The sequence below is a fragment of the Danio rerio genome, chromosome 11, assembly GCF_049306965.1.
Source record: "Danio rerio strain Tuebingen ecotype United States chromosome 11, GRCz12tu, whole genome shotgun sequence".
NCBI classification, from domain to species: Eukaryota; Metazoa; Chordata; class Actinopteri; order Cypriniformes; family Danionidae; genus Danio; species Danio rerio.
In genome coordinates, this window is record NC_133186.1 from 44,637,501 (window position 1) to 44,657,500 (window position 20,000).

The 20,000-nt window shown below is 38.0% G+C and overlaps 1 protein-coding gene across 14 annotated transcripts in view; it reads right to left on the reverse strand.

The window, feature by feature from the left end:
- slmapa (sarcolemma associated protein a) overlaps positions 1-20,000 on the reverse strand; it is a 103,084-nt gene that overhangs the window by 2,517 nt on the left and 80,567 nt on the right. For 6 of the 14 annotated variants that reach the window (XM_068224212.2, XM_005168061.6, XM_073916074.1 and 3 more), the window contains 7 exon segments: positions 17,319-17,438; positions 15,349-15,423; positions 13,725-14,030; positions 8,443-8,560; positions 5,467-5,638; positions 5,120-5,254; positions 974-1,061 (listed from right to left, as the gene is read on the reverse strand). In XM_068224212.2, the coding sequence (XP_068080313.2) occupies positions 978-1,061; positions 5,120-5,254; positions 5,467-5,638; positions 8,443-8,560; positions 13,725-14,030; positions 15,349-15,423; positions 17,319-17,438 (1,010 nt within the window). In that variant the 3' untranslated portion in view covers positions 974-977. 14 annotated transcript variants of the gene reach the window in all.

The following is a 20,000-nucleotide window of genomic DNA, read 5'->3' on the forward strand; positions in this document are numbered from 1 at the left end:
ACACACACACACACACACACACACACACACACACACACACACACACACACAGTCAAAAAATTGGGGTCAAAAGGATTTTTAGATGTTTTAGATGTTTGATTGAAAGGTGTTTAAAACATGTTTAAAGTGTATTTAAAAATGTAGAATTGTTTCCCTGCAATAGATAAGAGTTTTGCTTTTACATAATGTTTATAACAGAATATTTGTATATTTCTATGTCTATATAAATACACACGTATGCATAAAACAAAACTAATAAAATAGTTACATATAAATATATATGTATTTTATTTTTTAAATAACTTGTATTATACTTGTACTACATATATATATATATATATATATATATATATATATATATATATATATATATATAGCATGCATGCATTTATATATGCATAACAAATATAATCAGTGCAAACACCTATATAACACCTATATTATAAAAATTTCTATGACTGTTTATTTTTGGATTAACCAATCACCTTATGCCTTAATTGCATTGAAATGAGCAGCATGGGCATTTTCCCAAGCCTCTTCCTTCTGTCTTCTTTAAATAACAGGAAATCATACAGGTTTGAAACAATACGAAGCAGAGTACATGATGACAGAATGATCATTTCTGGGTGAAATATGCCTTTAAACTCATTAAAAGTAAAGAAGAAAAGCAAAAGAAAGATGATATGATGATGAAAATGCCCCGAAAGAAAACAGAAGAAAAAAGAAAGCATCCAAAATCCCCAATGCAGAGATTTATGTGACCATTACAGTGATCCAAGCAGGATGGAGAGTTAATATGACTTGGGTTAGTAGACGGTGACCCCGACCGAAGTGACGCCAAGCACCAAAAAAAGGGATTTTGTGGCTAAGCAGATGCAGAGATGACGGATGAGAGTTTGCCATGCACAAGTCGTATATACATGATGATATATACAGAGAACACAAAACACTGACTCAACAGGAGCGTGTGTACCTTTCTACCACAACTGGCCGAAGCACCAATACAGCAAAGCCAGGAATAGACCGATGAAAATGGCTTGGACAGGCTGCAATATGGATGGCTAGAGGAGGGAAGGGATATTACAAATAAAACAAAAAATCAATCTTCAAACTATTGAATGAAAATCAAGCTGGGGGAGTCGTACAACTACATCAAACATAGAAACATAAATAAAAAAGAGTGCAGTGGGGAGGATTGACAACAAAATCAACACAAACGATAATATAAAAAGCCCCAGAAAACCACGAACACATCTAGAAGCAGGAACGAGGACAGTGTGCATTGATAAATCACAGCAAACGAAGGGGTTATTTTCATCGACTTTAGAAAATAGTTCAAATATGTAGGGATGCACTGACATTTAAATTCTGCAGCGAAAAGGAAAAGTCTGAATGCACTTGGCTAAAAGCTGATTCCAAAAAATAAAAGCAGCTTTGTAATAATTATTTTATTAAATAATAGGGGTGTAACGAACTACAGCTGATCCGTACGGATCACAAGCCACGGTTTGGAACAAATGAAACCTGCGGATTAAAACTTTTTTTTAACTTGTAGATTAATCATTAATCATCATTCAAATCACATGTACATACCTGTCAACATTGGGATGTGAACATCAGGGATATGCCCCTCTCACCCCCACAAAAATCCCCAAATTAATATTAGATTAAATACTATATTAAAATAACTAAATATGTTCATCTGGAGCAGTTTCATTGTAAATTAACAGTTAAACAGTCAGTAATAAGTTTTATGCTTATTATTATTATTATTTACAAAGAATAAAATAAATATACATTTAAAAATTGGCAACAAGTTTAGCCTATTGAAATGAATAGCTTTTATAAAGAATTAGTCAAGAATCAAGTTATCCTCTATGGGCAATAGAGCATTCAGCCGCTCTGCTCCCCGGCTTTGGAGCTCACTACCACCTGCCATCAGAAACATCGACTCCCTCACATTATTCAAATCAAAACTTGTTAAGTGGTGACGTGTTTGTGACGTATGTAATACTGTTTCCGGGTCCAAGCCGCCATTCATTTGAGTGGAGAAATTATTCGTTTATGATCACTTTTTATTCATATCACACATTAAAGTTAATTTTACATAAAGTCATAGTGTACACAACAATCTCTGGGCTTGCTGCATAACAAATACCAAAAATGTAACAATTTATAAAACAATGAATTACTTTATGGCCATCGGATATTAGGCATGGACATATATATTGCGATCCTGACTTTCGAAAGTATTAAATCGCTTTGTAAACGCTTATTATTACCATTTCACGAATCTCCCTATTCAGTTGAATAGAGCGCTTGGACCCGGAAGCTGCTCCGGGTGACGTCACACTTAACAAGCGGATTATCCCTATCGACTGCGTCAGCTGACAGTCACGCACTGCTAGATGACTTTTTTGAGGATTGCATAGGAGGGGCAACGGCGCATGTAATGGAAAGGGAGGGAATCCTGCTGTTTTTTTTAAAAGTGTTTTCATGCCTAAATACAACAAAAGTACAGAACAGACTCCCATTAAAAAGCAAGGGGCGCCCCCTGGTGGTTTGGAGGTATAAGTTGCGTATATGGAGGATTGGCTCTTTATTGCCGCCCTTCATAGAAAGGTTAAAAAATACAAGAGAAAAACAGGAAAATACCTTTACAGGATGATAGCAGGATAGAACTGTAAAATACAAGAGAATCCCGGGAAAAACAGGAGGGTTGATAGGTATGCGTGTATTAAAGCATTTAGGCTTTCCTGTAAAATATAATGATGATGGCAAAAAGTTGTGGTGGGTTATTCGGGATGTGGTGGGTTTCTAAGGTTATTAAAGGTGTTTTGTGTCACTACTTGTTTAGCCTTCATTAATGCATTAAGTGTAAACTGCATGATTATTCAAAAATAGATCGGGATCTCAACACCCACGCAACAAACTATAAATGATGGTGATTTGCAAATGTTTATTAATCCTCGATTCGCTGCATTCAAATCTGTTTAAATAACACAAAAATCAAGAAAGAGATCGAGTCTTTAGTCCTTTGAGCTATTTATAAAGTTTCAAACGGTCGAATAACACAGACGTGCTAGGGGCATCTTTTCAACTAGGAAACTGTTGAAAAGATGTATTTTAAATTTAACTAAATAGTTTAAGCAATTCACAGTTTATGCATTTGCTTCAAACCCGCGAAAGCATGAACGAGCCATGCTGTTTTGTCAGGCATTTTTCTTTTCTCTTTCGATTTCAGCAGATAATTTTCAGTGATTGAAAAATCAGTGCATCCCTAACAATAAGTGTTAAACTTACAAAATCAACAATACAGAAAGTGTGACTCAATCAGCAGTGGGCAGGGGATTGTACTGAAGGAACTGTGGGATGTTAAGGTGGACACTATTGTGGTGTGTAGGAAACTGAACCATACGCAAGCCAAAAAAATGAAATGCATAAATGGCCAAAAATCTGTAATTAACTGTAATAAAAGTGCCAAAGGAAACTAGAAAATAGTCCCGTTAGGTCTTAGTGATGAAAACGAACCTGAAAGTGAAAAGTCTGAGAATGGTTAATATATATGGGTCAGAGACAAAAATGGATTTTCATGTAGTGAGCTTAATTGTTTTCTCTTTATATTACAATGTGCCCTAATATTTTTATTCATGTATTTTGTAGTTAAAACAAATTGTAGATTTTACTATTATTTACAGAAGCAGCCCATTGCAATGTCATACAGAGTGACAGCTTATAAACCAAAAATACTATCAGGCATTACTTGATGACTTCGGCTGCGTTCACACTGCAGGCAAATGTGGCCCAAATCTGATTTATTTTGCCCACATGTGACTGGTGATCTGAATCTGTCCAGACAGTGTGAACAGCCCAAACCGCATGGAATCGGATGTTGTCAATTCTAATTTGAACCACTTTCATAAGTGGTATTAAATCAGATGTTTTGAATGAGACCACAGTGTGTAATTGGGCAAGTTATTGAATAAGAGTGGTTTGATCTGTAGACTATCGAGAAATAAAAGCTTAAAGTGTGAATAATTGACCCTAATTTTATTTATTTATTATTAAAAGCTGCTTTTATTCTAGCTGAAATAAAACAAATAAGAATTTCTTCATAAGAAAAAATATTATCAGACATACTCTGAAAATGTCTTTGCTCTTTTGGTCATAATAATAATAAGAAGAATAATTCTGACTTTAACTGTAAATATAACATTATAAATAGAAAATATTTTAAACATTATTTCACTGATTTTTTATTATTATTTTTAATGCAATTTAAAACAACGGCACATTGTTTGAGTTTCATATGCTCTCTATTGATCTAAAATCATTATTATAGATTAAATTTGATACAGACACCAAAACTTGTCTCTGACCCATATACAGTGCTAAGCATAAATGAGAACACCTCCTTATGAAAATAAGTATTAGTATCCATTTCTTATTGAATATAACCAAGTATTTCCGGTGCATTTAAACTAAACCGTTTTAATAAACAATTATCTCCAGAAAAATATGGACAATCTGTTCACACTAAGTTTGGTCACTGAAAATCTTTAGGAATAAAAAGGAATAAAATATTTAATTGAAGTCTTTTTTTTTGTTTTGTTTCTCAACATTTTTCCTGTTTATTAAAATTGTATTTATTTAATACATTTGTTCCAGTTTGTCTTCGGTACAGATTTATCTACTGTATTTGCACAAATATATTACTGTAAAGGATCCTATGAAGGGTGTACTCATTTATGCTGAGAACTGTATACTTAAAAGCGGACAAAACAAACCAACATCAAAAGCCTATTGAGACTTCACATATGCAGATATCTTTAAAAACACTTGAATGCACATACGATCCCTCTTCTCTATGTCTCTCTAGCGTGTTGAATCTAAAAATGTTGATGCTAGCAACAAAATATTTGCTAACAACCCACAAAACTGTGCTGTATATGTGTTCTGTTTTCCAGAGCTGTGCTAATCTGAAGTTAGATCTATCGCTGGCTGCTGACATCTGCTTTAAATGCTGTGATGTAGCCGACAGCTAATTAAACGAGCTGGATCTCAATTCTGCCTGAAATGCAGTGTGTGTTTTAGGATTTGCGAATGTTGTGGGACTCACATTGCTGCCCTTGTCCTGCAGGAGTTTGAGGTTGACTTTGCACTGTTCCAGCTCATCGTTGATTGAGCGTTTCTCCTGCTCCGTCTGTTCATAGCGCTGCCGTAGATCAGACAGGAGACTCTGAGTATCGTCGTACTAGAGAGAAAGAGATCAATTCACCTAAAATAAGCCTACAATCTATTAAGACGCTCATCTAGTTAACACTAAACAATATTGTATATTGCTATTCAGAAGTATACCTAATTTTACCACTCAAAAGAGCAAACAGAAACTCTGCATGGAGTATATTGAGGCATTTAATATTGTTGCTGTTTTTGCAGCTTAAGTCCTGTTGGACCAGATCGTACCTCCTTCTGCAGGTCTCTGGTACGGCTCTCGGCTTGGGCCAGCTGGATCTTCAGTTTGCTGGCATCCTGTTGGTGCTGGTCTTGTATTGAGCCCAGTTTATTCTCTAGATCACCCTGGGATTTCTCCAGAGCGTTCAGATTGCTGCTCAACGTCGCACTGCGCTCTCTGGAGCTAAGATACAGAGAAAAGAAAAGAGATTCAATTCAATTCAAGCTTTATTTGTATAGCGCTTTTACAATGTAGATTGTGTCAAAGCAGCTTTACATAAATGGTCATAGTAACTGGATCATGGGTAGTTCAGTTTTTAGTGTTTAAGTTCAGTTCAGTTTAGCTCAGTTCAGTGTGGTTTTAATCAGGGGTTCTCAACTGGTTTGGCCACGGGATCCACATTTTTACATGGTCATCAAGCCGCGACCCAAAAACTATAATATAAGTTAAGGAATTATAATCAATTTGTATTTATTTGTTAACATACACAAGTAGTGACAGATAAATCATAAGACATTCACAAAGACTTAAAAATAAACACTATTTTACTGCTGTTATTTAACAACATGGATCAAATTATAAAAATATTACAGAGAAAAAACTACAAATACTGTAAACAGTGATTAGGAAATGTTCAGTTACTATGAACTAAACGGAACTGTTAATAAAACAAGTTTTCTGGTTACTAAATGTTGTTTTAATTTAGAAGGTTTCATGCTCTCTTGTGAGAGCACCTTACTACATATGACACTGAGGCTTTAAGTCTTTTTTTGTCGTCAATATATGTAAATCCATACATTACATATTTGGGTTCATACTTGCGCTACGACATATTTGTTGCTGTAATTAAATAAAATTTCAGATGTCAAACGTCATACGCACGAATTTCAAAATAAAAGTCCGGTATAAGCCAAATAAGTTAAAAAATTAAACTTTTGTTGGTTTTTTTGACCACACACTCCACGACCCACTGAAAATGTTCCCGCAATCCACCTTTGGGTCGCGACCCACCAGTTGAGAAACACTGGTTTAAATCATTACTGAGAGCGTAACTCTACAGATCCTGAACCATGCAAGCCAGTGGCGACAGCGGAGCGGGGAAAAAAACTTTCAACGATAGGAGAGTGAAGAAAAAAAAAAAACCTTGAGAGATCTGGGAATGTATTTTTAAAAACATCTTAAAGCAATAGCTCACCCCAAAAACTCATAATAATCAGCATTTAGTCAATCTTCACTTGTTCAAAACCTTTCTGTTGAACACAAAAGTTGATGATTTGAAAAATGATGGAAACCGGTAACCAATGACGTGCATAGTATTTGTATTTCCTACTATAGAAGTCACCAGTTACAGGTTTCTAACATTTTTCTCCTAAAAGAAAAAGAAACTCTTAAAGGTATGCAGGGTTTCTGCAGGTTTCTTCAAGTCAAATTTAAGGGTGCTTTCACACCTGTGAATTGATTCAGTTGTTCTGAAACAGAGATTACAATTGTTACATTGTTGCTCTTTGCTCTTGGAGCGGTTCACTTTCACACTGCAAAGTTTCTAATCGGACCAAAAGAGCTAAAACAAGTCACGTGCGAGTAAACTCTTGTCACATTGGTCAGAGTGTCAGGGTTTATTTTGCAGCATCCCGCTCAGCTGTCAGGAGAGGTGGTGGTTTGATGGTGATTGACAGGGTGCGCGCGATGTGTCTGAGGAGAGATGCGGTGGGGAGGGGTGAGAAGGGTGCGCGACAATGCCTATTTGAGGACCGGGAGGGAAACCCAAGATTACCGGGAGATCATCACTCGTTTGCGGGCATCCGGAGACTCGCTAAACTTCCCGCCATACTCATAATCCTCTCTTCATATAGCCGTATGCCTATTACATATCCATAAAACACTGTGATATAACCGTGCTCGGATCGGATCGCTTTCCCACTGTAATCGAACCGCTCCAGGGTTCGTTTCAATCGAGCCGAGACCACCTCATTCAAGCGATCTCGGAGGGATTACTTTGGCGTGGAACAGAGCGCGATTGCCCTGTTCACATATGCCAAACGAACCGCGCTAACTGGGCAAACGAGACGCGTTCCGAAACAAAAGTGTAGGTGTGAAAGCACCCTAAGACTTTAGGACCCTTTCAAGACCAATATGAGTGAAATTTTAGACTTACACAGGGCTAATCGCTAAGGACTTTTTTTAATGGTCAGTTATTTCTGTAAATAGTTTTTGTATTAATGGAAGATCATGTAAAGCAGATGTCTCAAAGTCAATTCCTGAAAGGCCGCAGATCTGCACAGCTTTGCACAAACCCTGATCAAACACAGCTGATCCAACTAATGAAGCTGTTCATGACTCTTGTGAACACCTTGATTATTTGGATCAGCAGTGTTTGATACACTGCAAAAAATGTTTTTCTTAATTAGATTTTGTCTTGTTTCTAGTCCAAATATCTAAAAGTTCTTAAATCAAGAAGCATTTTCTTGACAAGCAAAACATACAGTCTTGTTTTAAGAAATAATATGCCAAAATGAAGTGAGTTTTTCCTTAAATCAAGCAAAATAATCTGCCAATGGGGAAAGCAAAACAATCTTATCACAAATCAAAAAACAAGATTATTTATAATAGTTGTAAACCATTATAAACTTTCCCAATAATAAAGTAAACGAGAGGACATGAAGTTTTAGGACAGATGAGCTCATAACGGTGACTTTTAAACAACAGCGTGAGCACAGAGACGTACACACACTGCCTAAAGCAGAATTTAAGCACAGCACAAAGGCACTTTGACGCTACAATAGGAACCGTCAACAGTTATTTAAAAAGTCTTTTGTAAATACAAAGTGCTGCAGCTGTTGCACAATATGGTGAGTGATTCAAGCATTCTCCGTTTAAGAGAGCAGGTGTGGAATCAGACACAAAACACATTTTAAAACCCGGTGACTCACGTTAGCTGTGTGTGAAATGAGGTAAACGGCAGTCAATTGTTTGTGTGTGTGACTCACCTGTCGAGCTCTTCCTCTAGTCTGTTTAGTTTCTGCATCAGCGTGCTTTTCTCAGCCCGGAGACTGTCACATTCATTCTGTAGACCAGAGCAATCGGCCTGCAGCTTCTCCAATTCACCTGACACACACAGAGATAGAGAGTTCACCTTCAAGTACAAGCCAATGCGATCAAATGCAACCATGTACTTGTTCAGGGCTTTAAATAAAACTTAAAGAGACAGTTCGCCCTAAAACAACTAAATCAATTCTCATGTACTCACACTAAAGTGTTTTAAAAAACTTTTATGACGTTCTTTCAAGATATCCTGAAGAATGCTGGAAAAATGCTGCCACTGACATCCATAGCAGGAGCAAACATACTATGGAAGTCGATGGCTGTTTTTCCCCCAAATCATCCATTGTGTTCAACAGAGGAAAAAACTTGGGTTTGGAAAAAGGAGAGAGTAAGTCAATGACAACAAAAGAACTACTCCTTTAAATCATATGTATGTATGAATGCATGTTTTAATGCCATATTAGTAGCATTGGCTATATTCATGACAACATTAGTGATATACACTCACTGGCTACTTTATTAAGTACATCTTACTAGTACCGGGTTGGACCCCCTTTTTGCCTTCAGAACTGCATTAATCCTTCATGGCATGGATTCAACAAGGTACTGGAAATATTCCCCAGAGATTTTGTTCCAAATTGACAAGATAGCATCACACAGTTGTTGCACATCCATGATGCCAATCTCCCGTTCCACCACATCCCAAAAGTGCTCTATTGGATTGAGCTCTGGTGACTGTTGAAGGCATTTGAGTACAGTGAACTCATTGCCATCTTCAAGAAACCAGTCTGATATGGTTCGGGCTTTATGACATGTGTTATCCTGCTTGAAGATGGGTACACTGTGGTCATAAAGGGATGGACATGGTCAGCAACAATACTCTGGTACGAATCGAGCATTATGTCAACGCCACTGCCAACCTATGGGCCCAAAGTGTGCCAAGAAAATATCCCCTACACCATTACACCACCACCAGCCTGAACCGCTGATACAAGGCAGGATGGATCAATGCTTTCACGTTGTTGACACTAAATTCTGACCTGACCATCCAAATGTCGTGACTCAGATCAGGCAACGTTTCCCCAATCTTCTATTGTCCAGTTTTGGTGAGCCTGTGCCAACTGTAACCTCAGTTTTCTGTTCTTATCTTCTGCTGCTGTAGCCCATCTGCCTCAGGGTTGGACGTTTTGTGTGTTCAGAGATGCTCTTCTGCAGACCTCGTTTGTAACGACTGCTTTCTATCAGCTGGAACCAGTCTGGCCATTCTCCTCTGACCTCTAGCATCGACAAGGCATCCACAGAACTGCCGCTCACTGGATATTTTCTCTTTTTCAGATCATTCTCTGTAAAACCTAGAGATGGTTGTGCGTGAAAATCCCAGTAGATCAGCAGTTTCTGAAATACTCAGACCAGCCCGTCTGGCACCAACAACCATGCCACGTTCAAAGTCACTTGAATCCCCTTTCTTCCCCATTCTGATGCTCGCTTTGAACTGAAGCAGATTGTCTTGACCATGTCTATATGACTAAATACATTAAGTTGCTGCCATGTGATTGGCTGATTAGAAATTTGAGGTAAACAGTTGGACAGGTGTACCTAACATAGTGGCCGGCGAGCGTATATAAATACATAATTTACAATGAAATTGTTTTTTTAGTAAACAAGCAATTTACTAAATCATACAAAGAACAACCAATGCTGATAAAAGCTCATATAAGATCATTCCACATGCAGTCAATGACAAAAATAAAAATATTCTTCCACTATTTTTTTTAGCATTTAGCTTTTGCAAAATTACAAATATTTAGCTATATAAATATTAAACTTAAAATGTTTTAAAAATAAAAATGTTCTGTAACATCAATAAAAATATAGACAATTTAAAAGTATGTTTTAATCAAAATATTCTTACATAAATTACAAATTGGTTTCTCTTCCACTTTTAATAATAAAAAATAATACTTCCTTCAAATAATATTATTTAATGTACAATTACATAATTTATCACTCAAGTCAAAAATAAAACCATTCAATAATTAGAAATTCGGTCTCACTTTACAAATTGCATGATTTTTTTTTTCAAGGTAAAATTGTTTGCTGGCTTTCAGCAGGTCTTGTGTCCACATTTTTACTATGATGCATCACTATCATTTTCATCCTGCCATGCTTTATTTTACTGCTTGAGATTTCTCACACCCTAAAATGACTTTAAAAGATCTCAGAAGCGCCCTCAAACGCTTCCATATACATTGTTCTGTGAAAAACAGAACAAGGATCTAATAAACAATAAATAAACTCAGCAGGAAGGACGATAGTAAAACTGTTTCCGTGACTCCGGACGACACATTAAAGAGAGCTCAGAGAGAAAAAAATAAACCCCAGGAAGGAGGACAAATTAATACCGCATGTGTGTCTTTTTGATATGTGGAGGAATCAGTTGAGTAATGCAAAGACTTGAGGGAATGTTCCGGAATTTAATGACTGGGTTAAAATAAGAGAAAAGCAGCAAATAAAGATTTCAAAATGCATTGTATTTATAATATAACCAAAAAACAAACATTAAGACTTTGCGTCATATTTAAAAACACTTTAAACATTCAATAGCTTGTTATATATAAAAATATATGTGTGTGTGTGTGTGTGCGCATGGAATCTATTGTTTTGCTGTCAAACTTTGCACTGGTGTGGAAACTGTTTTGATCTGAACAAGCAAGCAACATATCTCAGGGCTCGAAATTAAACTTTTTGCTTGGTAGCACCGGCGCTCCTAACTTTAAAAATGTAGGCGCATCAGCCAAAATTTAGAGAGGGTGCTCGCTGCAGAGCCATTTGAGGATTGCGAGGGGGAGCATGAGCTGTCGCTCCTCCTCCTGTAAACTGTTTTAATGCGTACACCAACCCCACCCCTAACCCTACCCCCAGTGACATCACTCGTAGAAGAAGTGCAAAAAAGGTGGAGCTCAAGCTTAAGCTCCCCCTCGCTGGAGCTCAGCTCTCCTCAAATGGCTCTGCAGCGAGCACCACTTGAAAATTTAGTCGCACCCACCAATTATGAGCACCGTAACTACAAGTTTTGTACAAACATATTTAATGTATTTGAAATCAACAATAATCAAACTAACAAGAAAAAGACAAACAAACATATATATATATATATATATATATATATATATATATATATATATATATATATATATATATATATATATATATATGCAATCGTGAGGAAAATATGTCTCAAAGAAATCCCGTTATCACAAGAAAATGAATTTTTAAAACATAACGGAGTGACCAAAGCATACACAGAACGCTCACCGGCCCTGCACGCACTGCTTGAATAAATCTGTTAATGGTATAACTGTGCTGTTCTCACAAGTGCTGTCTGATATTGCACTGATGCTTTTGACATATACTGTACCTTATTATATGCATACATGTTAATAGTAGGGGTGTCACGATTTCGATTTTTAATCGAAATCGATCAAAATTTATGCTTAATTTCGATTATCGAATCAAAAAATAGAACCGTCGATGCTGCCACGCCCCCATGTCACGTCAGCTTGTCTTGCCAAGCGGGAAAAAACAGGCTTGTTGAAGTGCTTGTTGAACTGCAGACGCAGGAGACCCGTTGACAAAGCTTAAACCCTCTCCTCTTTCAATGAAGTCGCCGGTGTGGAAGCATTTTGGATTTCCAGTAAGTTATGTTGACAACGTTCGTGTTGTCGACAAAAAAAAACACAGTTTTGCAAGCTCTGCTATGTACGTATTACGTACGGTTCGTCCGATAGACAACACCGGCATCGCGATCCTCCGCCCGCCCCCGTTGCAAATCCGCTCGCGAAAAGTACACACTCAGGCCCTGTTTACACTGTCTTTGTTTTTAAATGGCATTTTAGAACGACAACGATTTGACATCCACAGTGGCGTGTAGCATTTCTGAGCAGCCCTCCTTCCTCTCTACCTCTGAAAATGCACATCACGTGACCACACAGACACAGACGCACACAGACAGCCTTGTGCTCGAGACAGCAGGTTCAGGCAGTCAGAGGACTGCTTCAGTCTTTCACTCACTTGTACTTTGTCATTTTAGCGAACACCTCAGATACTGTTGGCTGGTTCCTGTTGGTTGTGCGTCTTTTTTACCGACGCCATTATAACGACACAGATCACTGCCTATTCACGAGTCCCGCAGAAAAAGTGATTGACAGGTGGTAATTATGTGTGTATCTTGCCTTTATTCATTTACTGTATGATTTGTTTATGGGTAAAACAAAGACCATGCAGGTCAGGTAGTTTAAATGGTAGGCTACAAATAATTAATTGGTCATTAATTAATTATTTATTCATAATCGAAAATCGAATCGAGGATTTGGAAGATCGTGACACCCTTAGTTAATAGCAATACCGGTCTTTTTAGGAGTATAGCGATGTTAGTTTACAGTTATTCATGGTAGTAGCTCTCTGTCATCCGAAGCCAGAAGGCGCTGACTGAGTGATTGACAGCTGATATCAACCAATCATTCGTGTTCAATGCTAGAGCAGTGGTGGGCCAGTAAGAAGAGCGCGACGGCGGGGCAAACATTACGGACTTGTATTTGTTTACTGCAGCAAGTTGACATGACAACTGTTTTAAACCATTCCCGAGCGCTGCATTTCGCGTTCCAAGTGCGGACAAAGAGCTTAGAGATGCATTCTGCGTGAATGTCTCCCGAATCCGCGCATGTGGCGAACATTTTGCAGTAAAAACTCACACAACAATTTTAAGCACTCGCAGAAATATATTTAAAGGTCGCATAGATAAAATTTTGGGTGCATATGCGACCAAAATGGTCGCAATTTCGAGCCCTGCATCTGCAACTTTTAATGTGTTAAGATGACATTAAGGCCGCATTTCCACTGCACTGTTCAAGTGACTCAATCCCGATTTTTTTCTCCCATGTAGCACAGATCAGATATGGCCCATGTACGTTTTTTTTGCTTATGGCAAATTAGCACTTTGCAGCTTTAGTGTCGCCACCTTTGATGAATGTTTAATACAAAAGAAACTAACAAAAAGATTTCAAATAAAATGAGTAAGAGAACATTTTTGAAACTCTGGCTGGCTTTGTACTAGCTCAAAAATTCACAAGTAATTGTGGATAAAAGCCTCTGCTTAATAAATGTAAAATAATTTCACACAAAAAAACATTACGGACTACAGCTGTGACCTAAAAATTGTATGGAGTACCTTGAAGCTGGCTAGCTCTCTCCTGGTGCTGGCTCTGGAGCTGAAAGCTGGCCTGCAGATTGCTGATCTCCACTTCATATTTGGCTGCCGTCTGTCTCCATTTGTCCAGCTCGGCAGTGACGATGCTCAGGTCTCCCTGCAGGGCGGTGATCTCTCGCTCCCGCTCGGCGGTGGCGGCCTCCATGGCGTGCCGGAGCACCAGGATCTCCTCCTGAGCGCTGTACAGCTCCTCTCGAGTGGTGGTGATAGTGTTCTCTCGCTGTTCTCGCAAAGCCTCCATATCAGTCTGCAGCTTCGCTAGTTGAGCTGAAGGTAAAGAAGAGTTATTAGTTGCATCCCAAATGACACTTATTCTTCAGTGAGGAAGTGCGTTTTTGCCATTGTTTTACAATGCACCCAACTGTGTAGTGCATGAGTTTAGCACCAATCCAATGCAACACTATATTTGATAAAATTAACTCTCTGTAAATTCACTAGTTTACTCTATCTGCAAATGATTTTTGGCAACTGAAAACTAGCTTTCAACCCATAATGATGATAACAGCTGCATTTCCACTGTTTAACCATCGCAAGCCAGGGTGTTTATCGGGGCAGGCTAATAGTCAGGGAGGTTGAGTAGTCCGGCTGAAAACATGTGACGTTTCCATTGTCAAGGCTAATAACTCGCAGCAAGGCACGCAAACCCCGCCCCCAGAACATTCCACGAATCAAACACCACCGAACCCGGCCAGTTCAGCCGGAATCAGGCAGACCAAGCACACCATCGCATCATCACGAAACAATTAAATTGAAGACAACCAAAACAAGCACACTACTGTAAAGCATTACACATTATGTCTATACGCACAGGCCTGTGTATTTTCATTCATTATATTCATTTACTAGACAGTTGGCATCGTACAACGAGTGAAGGGATGACCCAGCACACCATCAATAATATAAAACCACAGAATTTATCCGTTAATAACTCTCTATAACACATTTTGGTAACACTTTATAATAACTACACACTATAAATGATTTACTATGCATTGGCAAATAGTGAATTCATTATCTGTTAAGCATTAACTCTACATTAATAAACATCATTAAGAAGATTATAACTGCAGCTACAAAAGCGATATTCTTGACCTACAAACATATTTAAAATGTGCTTAATAATTGTACTTTCACACTTTGTTAATGATTTATTTGTCATTACTTAAGGAAGTATTGCATTTTTTACAAACCGTTTGTTGATGGTTTTTAGGATCATTCAGAATGAGTTATTAAATGATAAACAAACTATTGAAATCGATGTTTATATATCTTATTATTCAGGCATATATTAATGGTTACTATGAATGATAATAAAGACTTTATTAACTCAACTTCATGCAGTTTTGTGACTTAATCTAAAGTGAGGACTATTCATGCTTTAAAATCCCTTATTGATTTCTTCAACTTCCAGATACTTCCTAAATCTCAGTTGACCCTTTTGAATGGTTCTGTGGTCCATATTTGTGTTTTATAAGTAAATAAATGAAATGATATGATTAGATTTTAAATGTATTATTGACTTTTTGCTCTATGAAGAAATAAGAGAAGTCAAAACCCTACAGTGATTTGTGAATGAATAACTCACTCTGTAAGAAGCGGATCTGTTTAGCAGATTCTTCGGTCTGCTGTCTGTTGGTTTTCCTCTCCTCCTCCAGCATGGCTGAGGGGAAAAAGACATAGCAATTCACAGTAAACCCAATGCCATCAGGAACTTTGATTACAAATGCTCAATCACTGTTCAGGTCAAACTCAAGTTAAGCCTTATTGTCATTTCACTACTGTGGACATACAGTGGAACGCAATGTCGAGTCTCAAAGGACCACGTAAGCGCTATTTTAAACCTATACATAACTAACATAACAGAGCAGCAATTTAACTATACTAACTATGCTTATAATTTAAATGCTTAACCATACACATACTTTTACATAAGACAGAACAATATTGTGCAGGATATTGGGCAAAAGAGGTAATAAAAAGATAAGAAAAACAAGTAGGGCAACATGATTCACAAGCAAACATTGTTTTTCTTATTGAGTGCACAATGGAGTTTTAAGTAAAGTGTCCAGTGCATATGGAGAGAAGAGTGTTTCTACAGGTGGTTTGTCAAGCCCACTCACTTGTGTGAGGCACACCAAGACATTATTATAGAATTGTAGAGTGATTGTAAGAAAGTGTCTGGTGCATAGAAAGATGAAAGAGTGTGTTTTCGACAGGTGGTTTGTCGAGCCCACTCAGAAATGCCCAATGTATTTATAGAGATATGGGGCCCTATCATACAACCGGCGCAATGTGGTGCAAGGCGCGGCGCAATAGTCTTTTGCTAGTTTCAGCTTGGCGCAAGAGTTGTTTTGAGGCGTTGCGCTACGCTGTTTAAATAGCAAATGCATTAGCGCTCATTTGTGCGCCCATAGGCGTTCTGGTCTAAAAAGGAAGGTGTTCTGAGGCGGACCGATGGCGCGTTGCTATTTTGAGAAACTATAATAGATTTTTCATTAGACCAAAACAAACCTGCTCTAAACTCCAGCGCAGAGTTGCGCCTCGCTTACACACTGCTTAATACACAAAAGAGAGCAATAGGCAAATATCTTTACATATGAAAAAATTCATATTAAGAATATATATAGGATATAATAAGAATAGATATAGGATATAAATATAAAGGATTAAAATATTACAAAACATATTATTTTCTAGCCTACATAAATATGAAAAATCACTGCTTTTATGTCTTCTTCATCTTGGGAGGCTTTTTCAGTTCATTCATAACAATTTGCTTTTGTATAATGTTATTATTATTAGCAGTATTATTTATTATATCCATATTTATATTTGTTTTATTAAAAACAAGCTTAGATTTGTCCACCTGTCAGGTTTTAGACCATATGGGGCACAGCATGTGTTTTAGGATATAACTCAGGTTTTTGAACACATTTTGCTATTATTATTCATTTATTCATTTGTTGGAAATTAGCACTGAATTTAGAAATAGTTTTGAAATGAATATTTGCGCTTAACAAACGCAATTATTTATTTATAGACTAATTGATGTCTGTGCGTAAAGGTTTCCCTATCCACGAGAGCGAAAGTGAAAGTAGATCCATTATCTCTCATTCTCACGCAGTAGATGCTCTGTTTAACAGTTTTCTGTTAAAAAAACTGGTAACTGTTAGCTAGTGAAATGCTTAGTTTTTCGACTTTTCGTCCTGTAAATAGCGAATGCGCTTATGGCTCGACGCAGCTGGCTCTTAAAGGGAATGGGAGATGAGACTCTAATTGCTTTATTCTAAAAACACACCTATAACTCATTAAGAGAATAAACTCAACCCTTTTAGACCATGCGCCACGGCGCAAAGCGGATTTTCCCGTCCTTAAATTAGCAAAAATGCATTCTGCCATGGCCTGAAAGCGTTTGTGCCCTGCGTTTTGCGCTTTGTGCATGGACCGTCAAAATAGAGCCCATGGAGTGATTGTAAGAAAGTGTCTGGTGCAAATGTGCAAACTGATGCAAGTGTCAAATAAAGTGAAAAGAGCATCATCAACACATTGGCGTACCTTGAAGCTCGAGGCATTTCTGTTTGCCGGTGTTGGCGAGCTCCTGCGCCTCCTGCAGCTCCCGGTGGATGTGTGGAATCACCTGCTCGGTGTCTCCAGCTTCCAAGCTCCTGTCCATTTCTGCAAACACACAGAGAGTGGATTGAACAGCATGAAAAATACATGGTTCTCACACGTTCATGTACAGCAGATTCAAGGACTTTGAAAGCCTCGTTAATTTTAAATCAAGCAACTTCCCAAATCACACCCCAGTGTATGTAGTGCCATGAAAGTCCTGCTGGTACTTAACATTTAACTCGCACTTAATATTTACATTAAAAAGAGTAATTCACAAGCATTTTACTATTTTAAAAAGTCACGTACAAATAAAAATGTGTTGAATTCACTGCTGTGACATTCAAATGCAGATTCTGAAATATTGATCAAATGTGCACAATATATAGTTTGAGCATCGATGTTGCAATGTGTACACACGCAATAATCACATAGCAAGATATGCAATGTTGAATTAGGATTATAGTTGGCCAGAAATCGCAAGTAAATACAAGAGATCTGTTCAACCACAGAAAAAAGTTTATCATCTGCAACTGTTTTTTAAGGCCTGTGACTATGTGAGAATATTAATAGTCTAAAGCAGTGGTTCTAAAACTGTGGTACGTGTACCACTAGTGGTACGCGGGCTTCCTTCTACTAGTACGCGGAGGAATAAAATATGTCATGTACGTGCTATATATATTTCAAAATGGATTAAAAATTATGTATATAATATGCCATATATGATATATAGCCTAAATTTCTGAGGTAATCTGACAAGTTTTTTTAACTGTGCAGAGTTGTAGCTGCTTTACTGGGCCTACTATGCTACTGTATTTCAATACTGCTCATTTTGGTGGTACTTGGAGAGACAATTTTTTTCTAAGGTGGTACTTGATGAAAAACGTTTGAGAACCACTGGTCTAAAGAATTTAATAAAGAACAACTGTATTGAATCATTTATATGATGAAGACTGTGCAATGTTATTTTACATTTGAATATTCAATTTCTGTAACTGAATACTGTTAGACCAGGGGTGTCCAAACTTGGTCCTGGAGGGCCGGTGTCCTGCATATTTTAGTTCCAAACCCAATTAAACACACGTGAACCAGCTAATCCAATTATTTCTAGCTATACTAAAAGCTTCTAGGCAGGTGTGCCGATAGTCGTTGGAGCTAAACTATGCAGGACACCGGCCCTCCAGGACAGAGTTTGGACATCCCCATTCTAGTATATCTAGTAGGAGCTTGATTAGCTTTTTCAGGTGTGTTTGATTGGGGTTGGAGCTAAACTCTCAAGGAGGACACCGGCTCTGTGTTAGACTCTCCCCAGAAAACCATAAAGCACTGGTTATTTCACTTCAATATTTGCTCCATTGTGTTTATGTTTGTAGTTTGTTTATTATACATATATTAAAATACATGAAATATATATTTATTTATGTCTTCTAATAATTTAAATCGGGGAACCACCAAACTTGTTTCTGGAGGGCCGGTGTCCAACAGATTTTAGCTTCAACCTTAATCAACACCTGAACAAGCTAATCAAGGACTGCGTTTGAAACCGCCTACTACTCAGTAGGTACTGCATTTGAATTTAAACGCACTACTCGGCCGTTAGAAAAGTACGTTCTATACAGTATGAACGTGAAAAGTATGAATGGAATTTGGACGTACTACATTCGCCATTTTGTCATGGTCACGTGACCTACCTGCGTCAATTGCGTCGCTTTACTCCCATTCATGAATTCGCTCGTGGGGCATCATGGGATAGCGGAGCATGCATGGGATGCGCACTCTAGAATCTCGCCGGAAGTAGTAAGTCATCCGGGCACTTCTCGCATGCTGATTTTCGAATTCAATGAATTTGGACATACTACTCGGCTCGCATACTGATTTAAGCGTACTATATAATATGGAAGTATTCGGTTTCGGACGCAGCCAAGGTCTTACTAGGTATACTTGAAACATCCAAGCAGGAGTGTTAAAGCAAGTTGGAGCGAATCCCTGCAGAGACACCGGCCCTCCAGGATCGAGATTAGTGACCCCTAATCTAAATTAATAACTTGCGAAATAGAGCAATTTAAGTCATTTGAGGAAATTGCAATACATATCGCAAAAAAAAAAAAACAACAAAAAAAAGCATTGCAATAGCAAATTTTGCCAATATCATGCAGCCCTAATTATTTGTCATTGCACATGATTAAAACTTAAGATTTTTAATTTAGGATTTTTCTAAGCTTTTTCATTCTGTTTTTGACAATAGAGTACAACTGTTGCAATAAAACCATAAACAAAATTTAGTTTCCAATGTTATTCAAGCGGCGAGGCAGTGGCACAGTAGGTAGTGCTGTCGCCTCACAGCAAGAAGGTCGCTGGTTCGAATCTCGGCTCAGTTGGCGTTTCTGTGTGGAGTTTGCATGTTCTCCCTGCCTTCGCGTGGGTTTACTCCGGGTGCTCCAGTTTCCCCCACAGTTCAAAGACATGCGGTACATGTCAATTGAGTAGGCTAAATGGTCCGTAGTGTATGAGTGTGTGAGTGAATGTGTGTGTGGATGTTTCCCAGAGATGGGTTGCGTCTGGAAGGGCATCCGCTGCGTAAAAACTTGCTGGATAAGTTGGCGGTTCATTCCGCTGTGGCGACCCCGG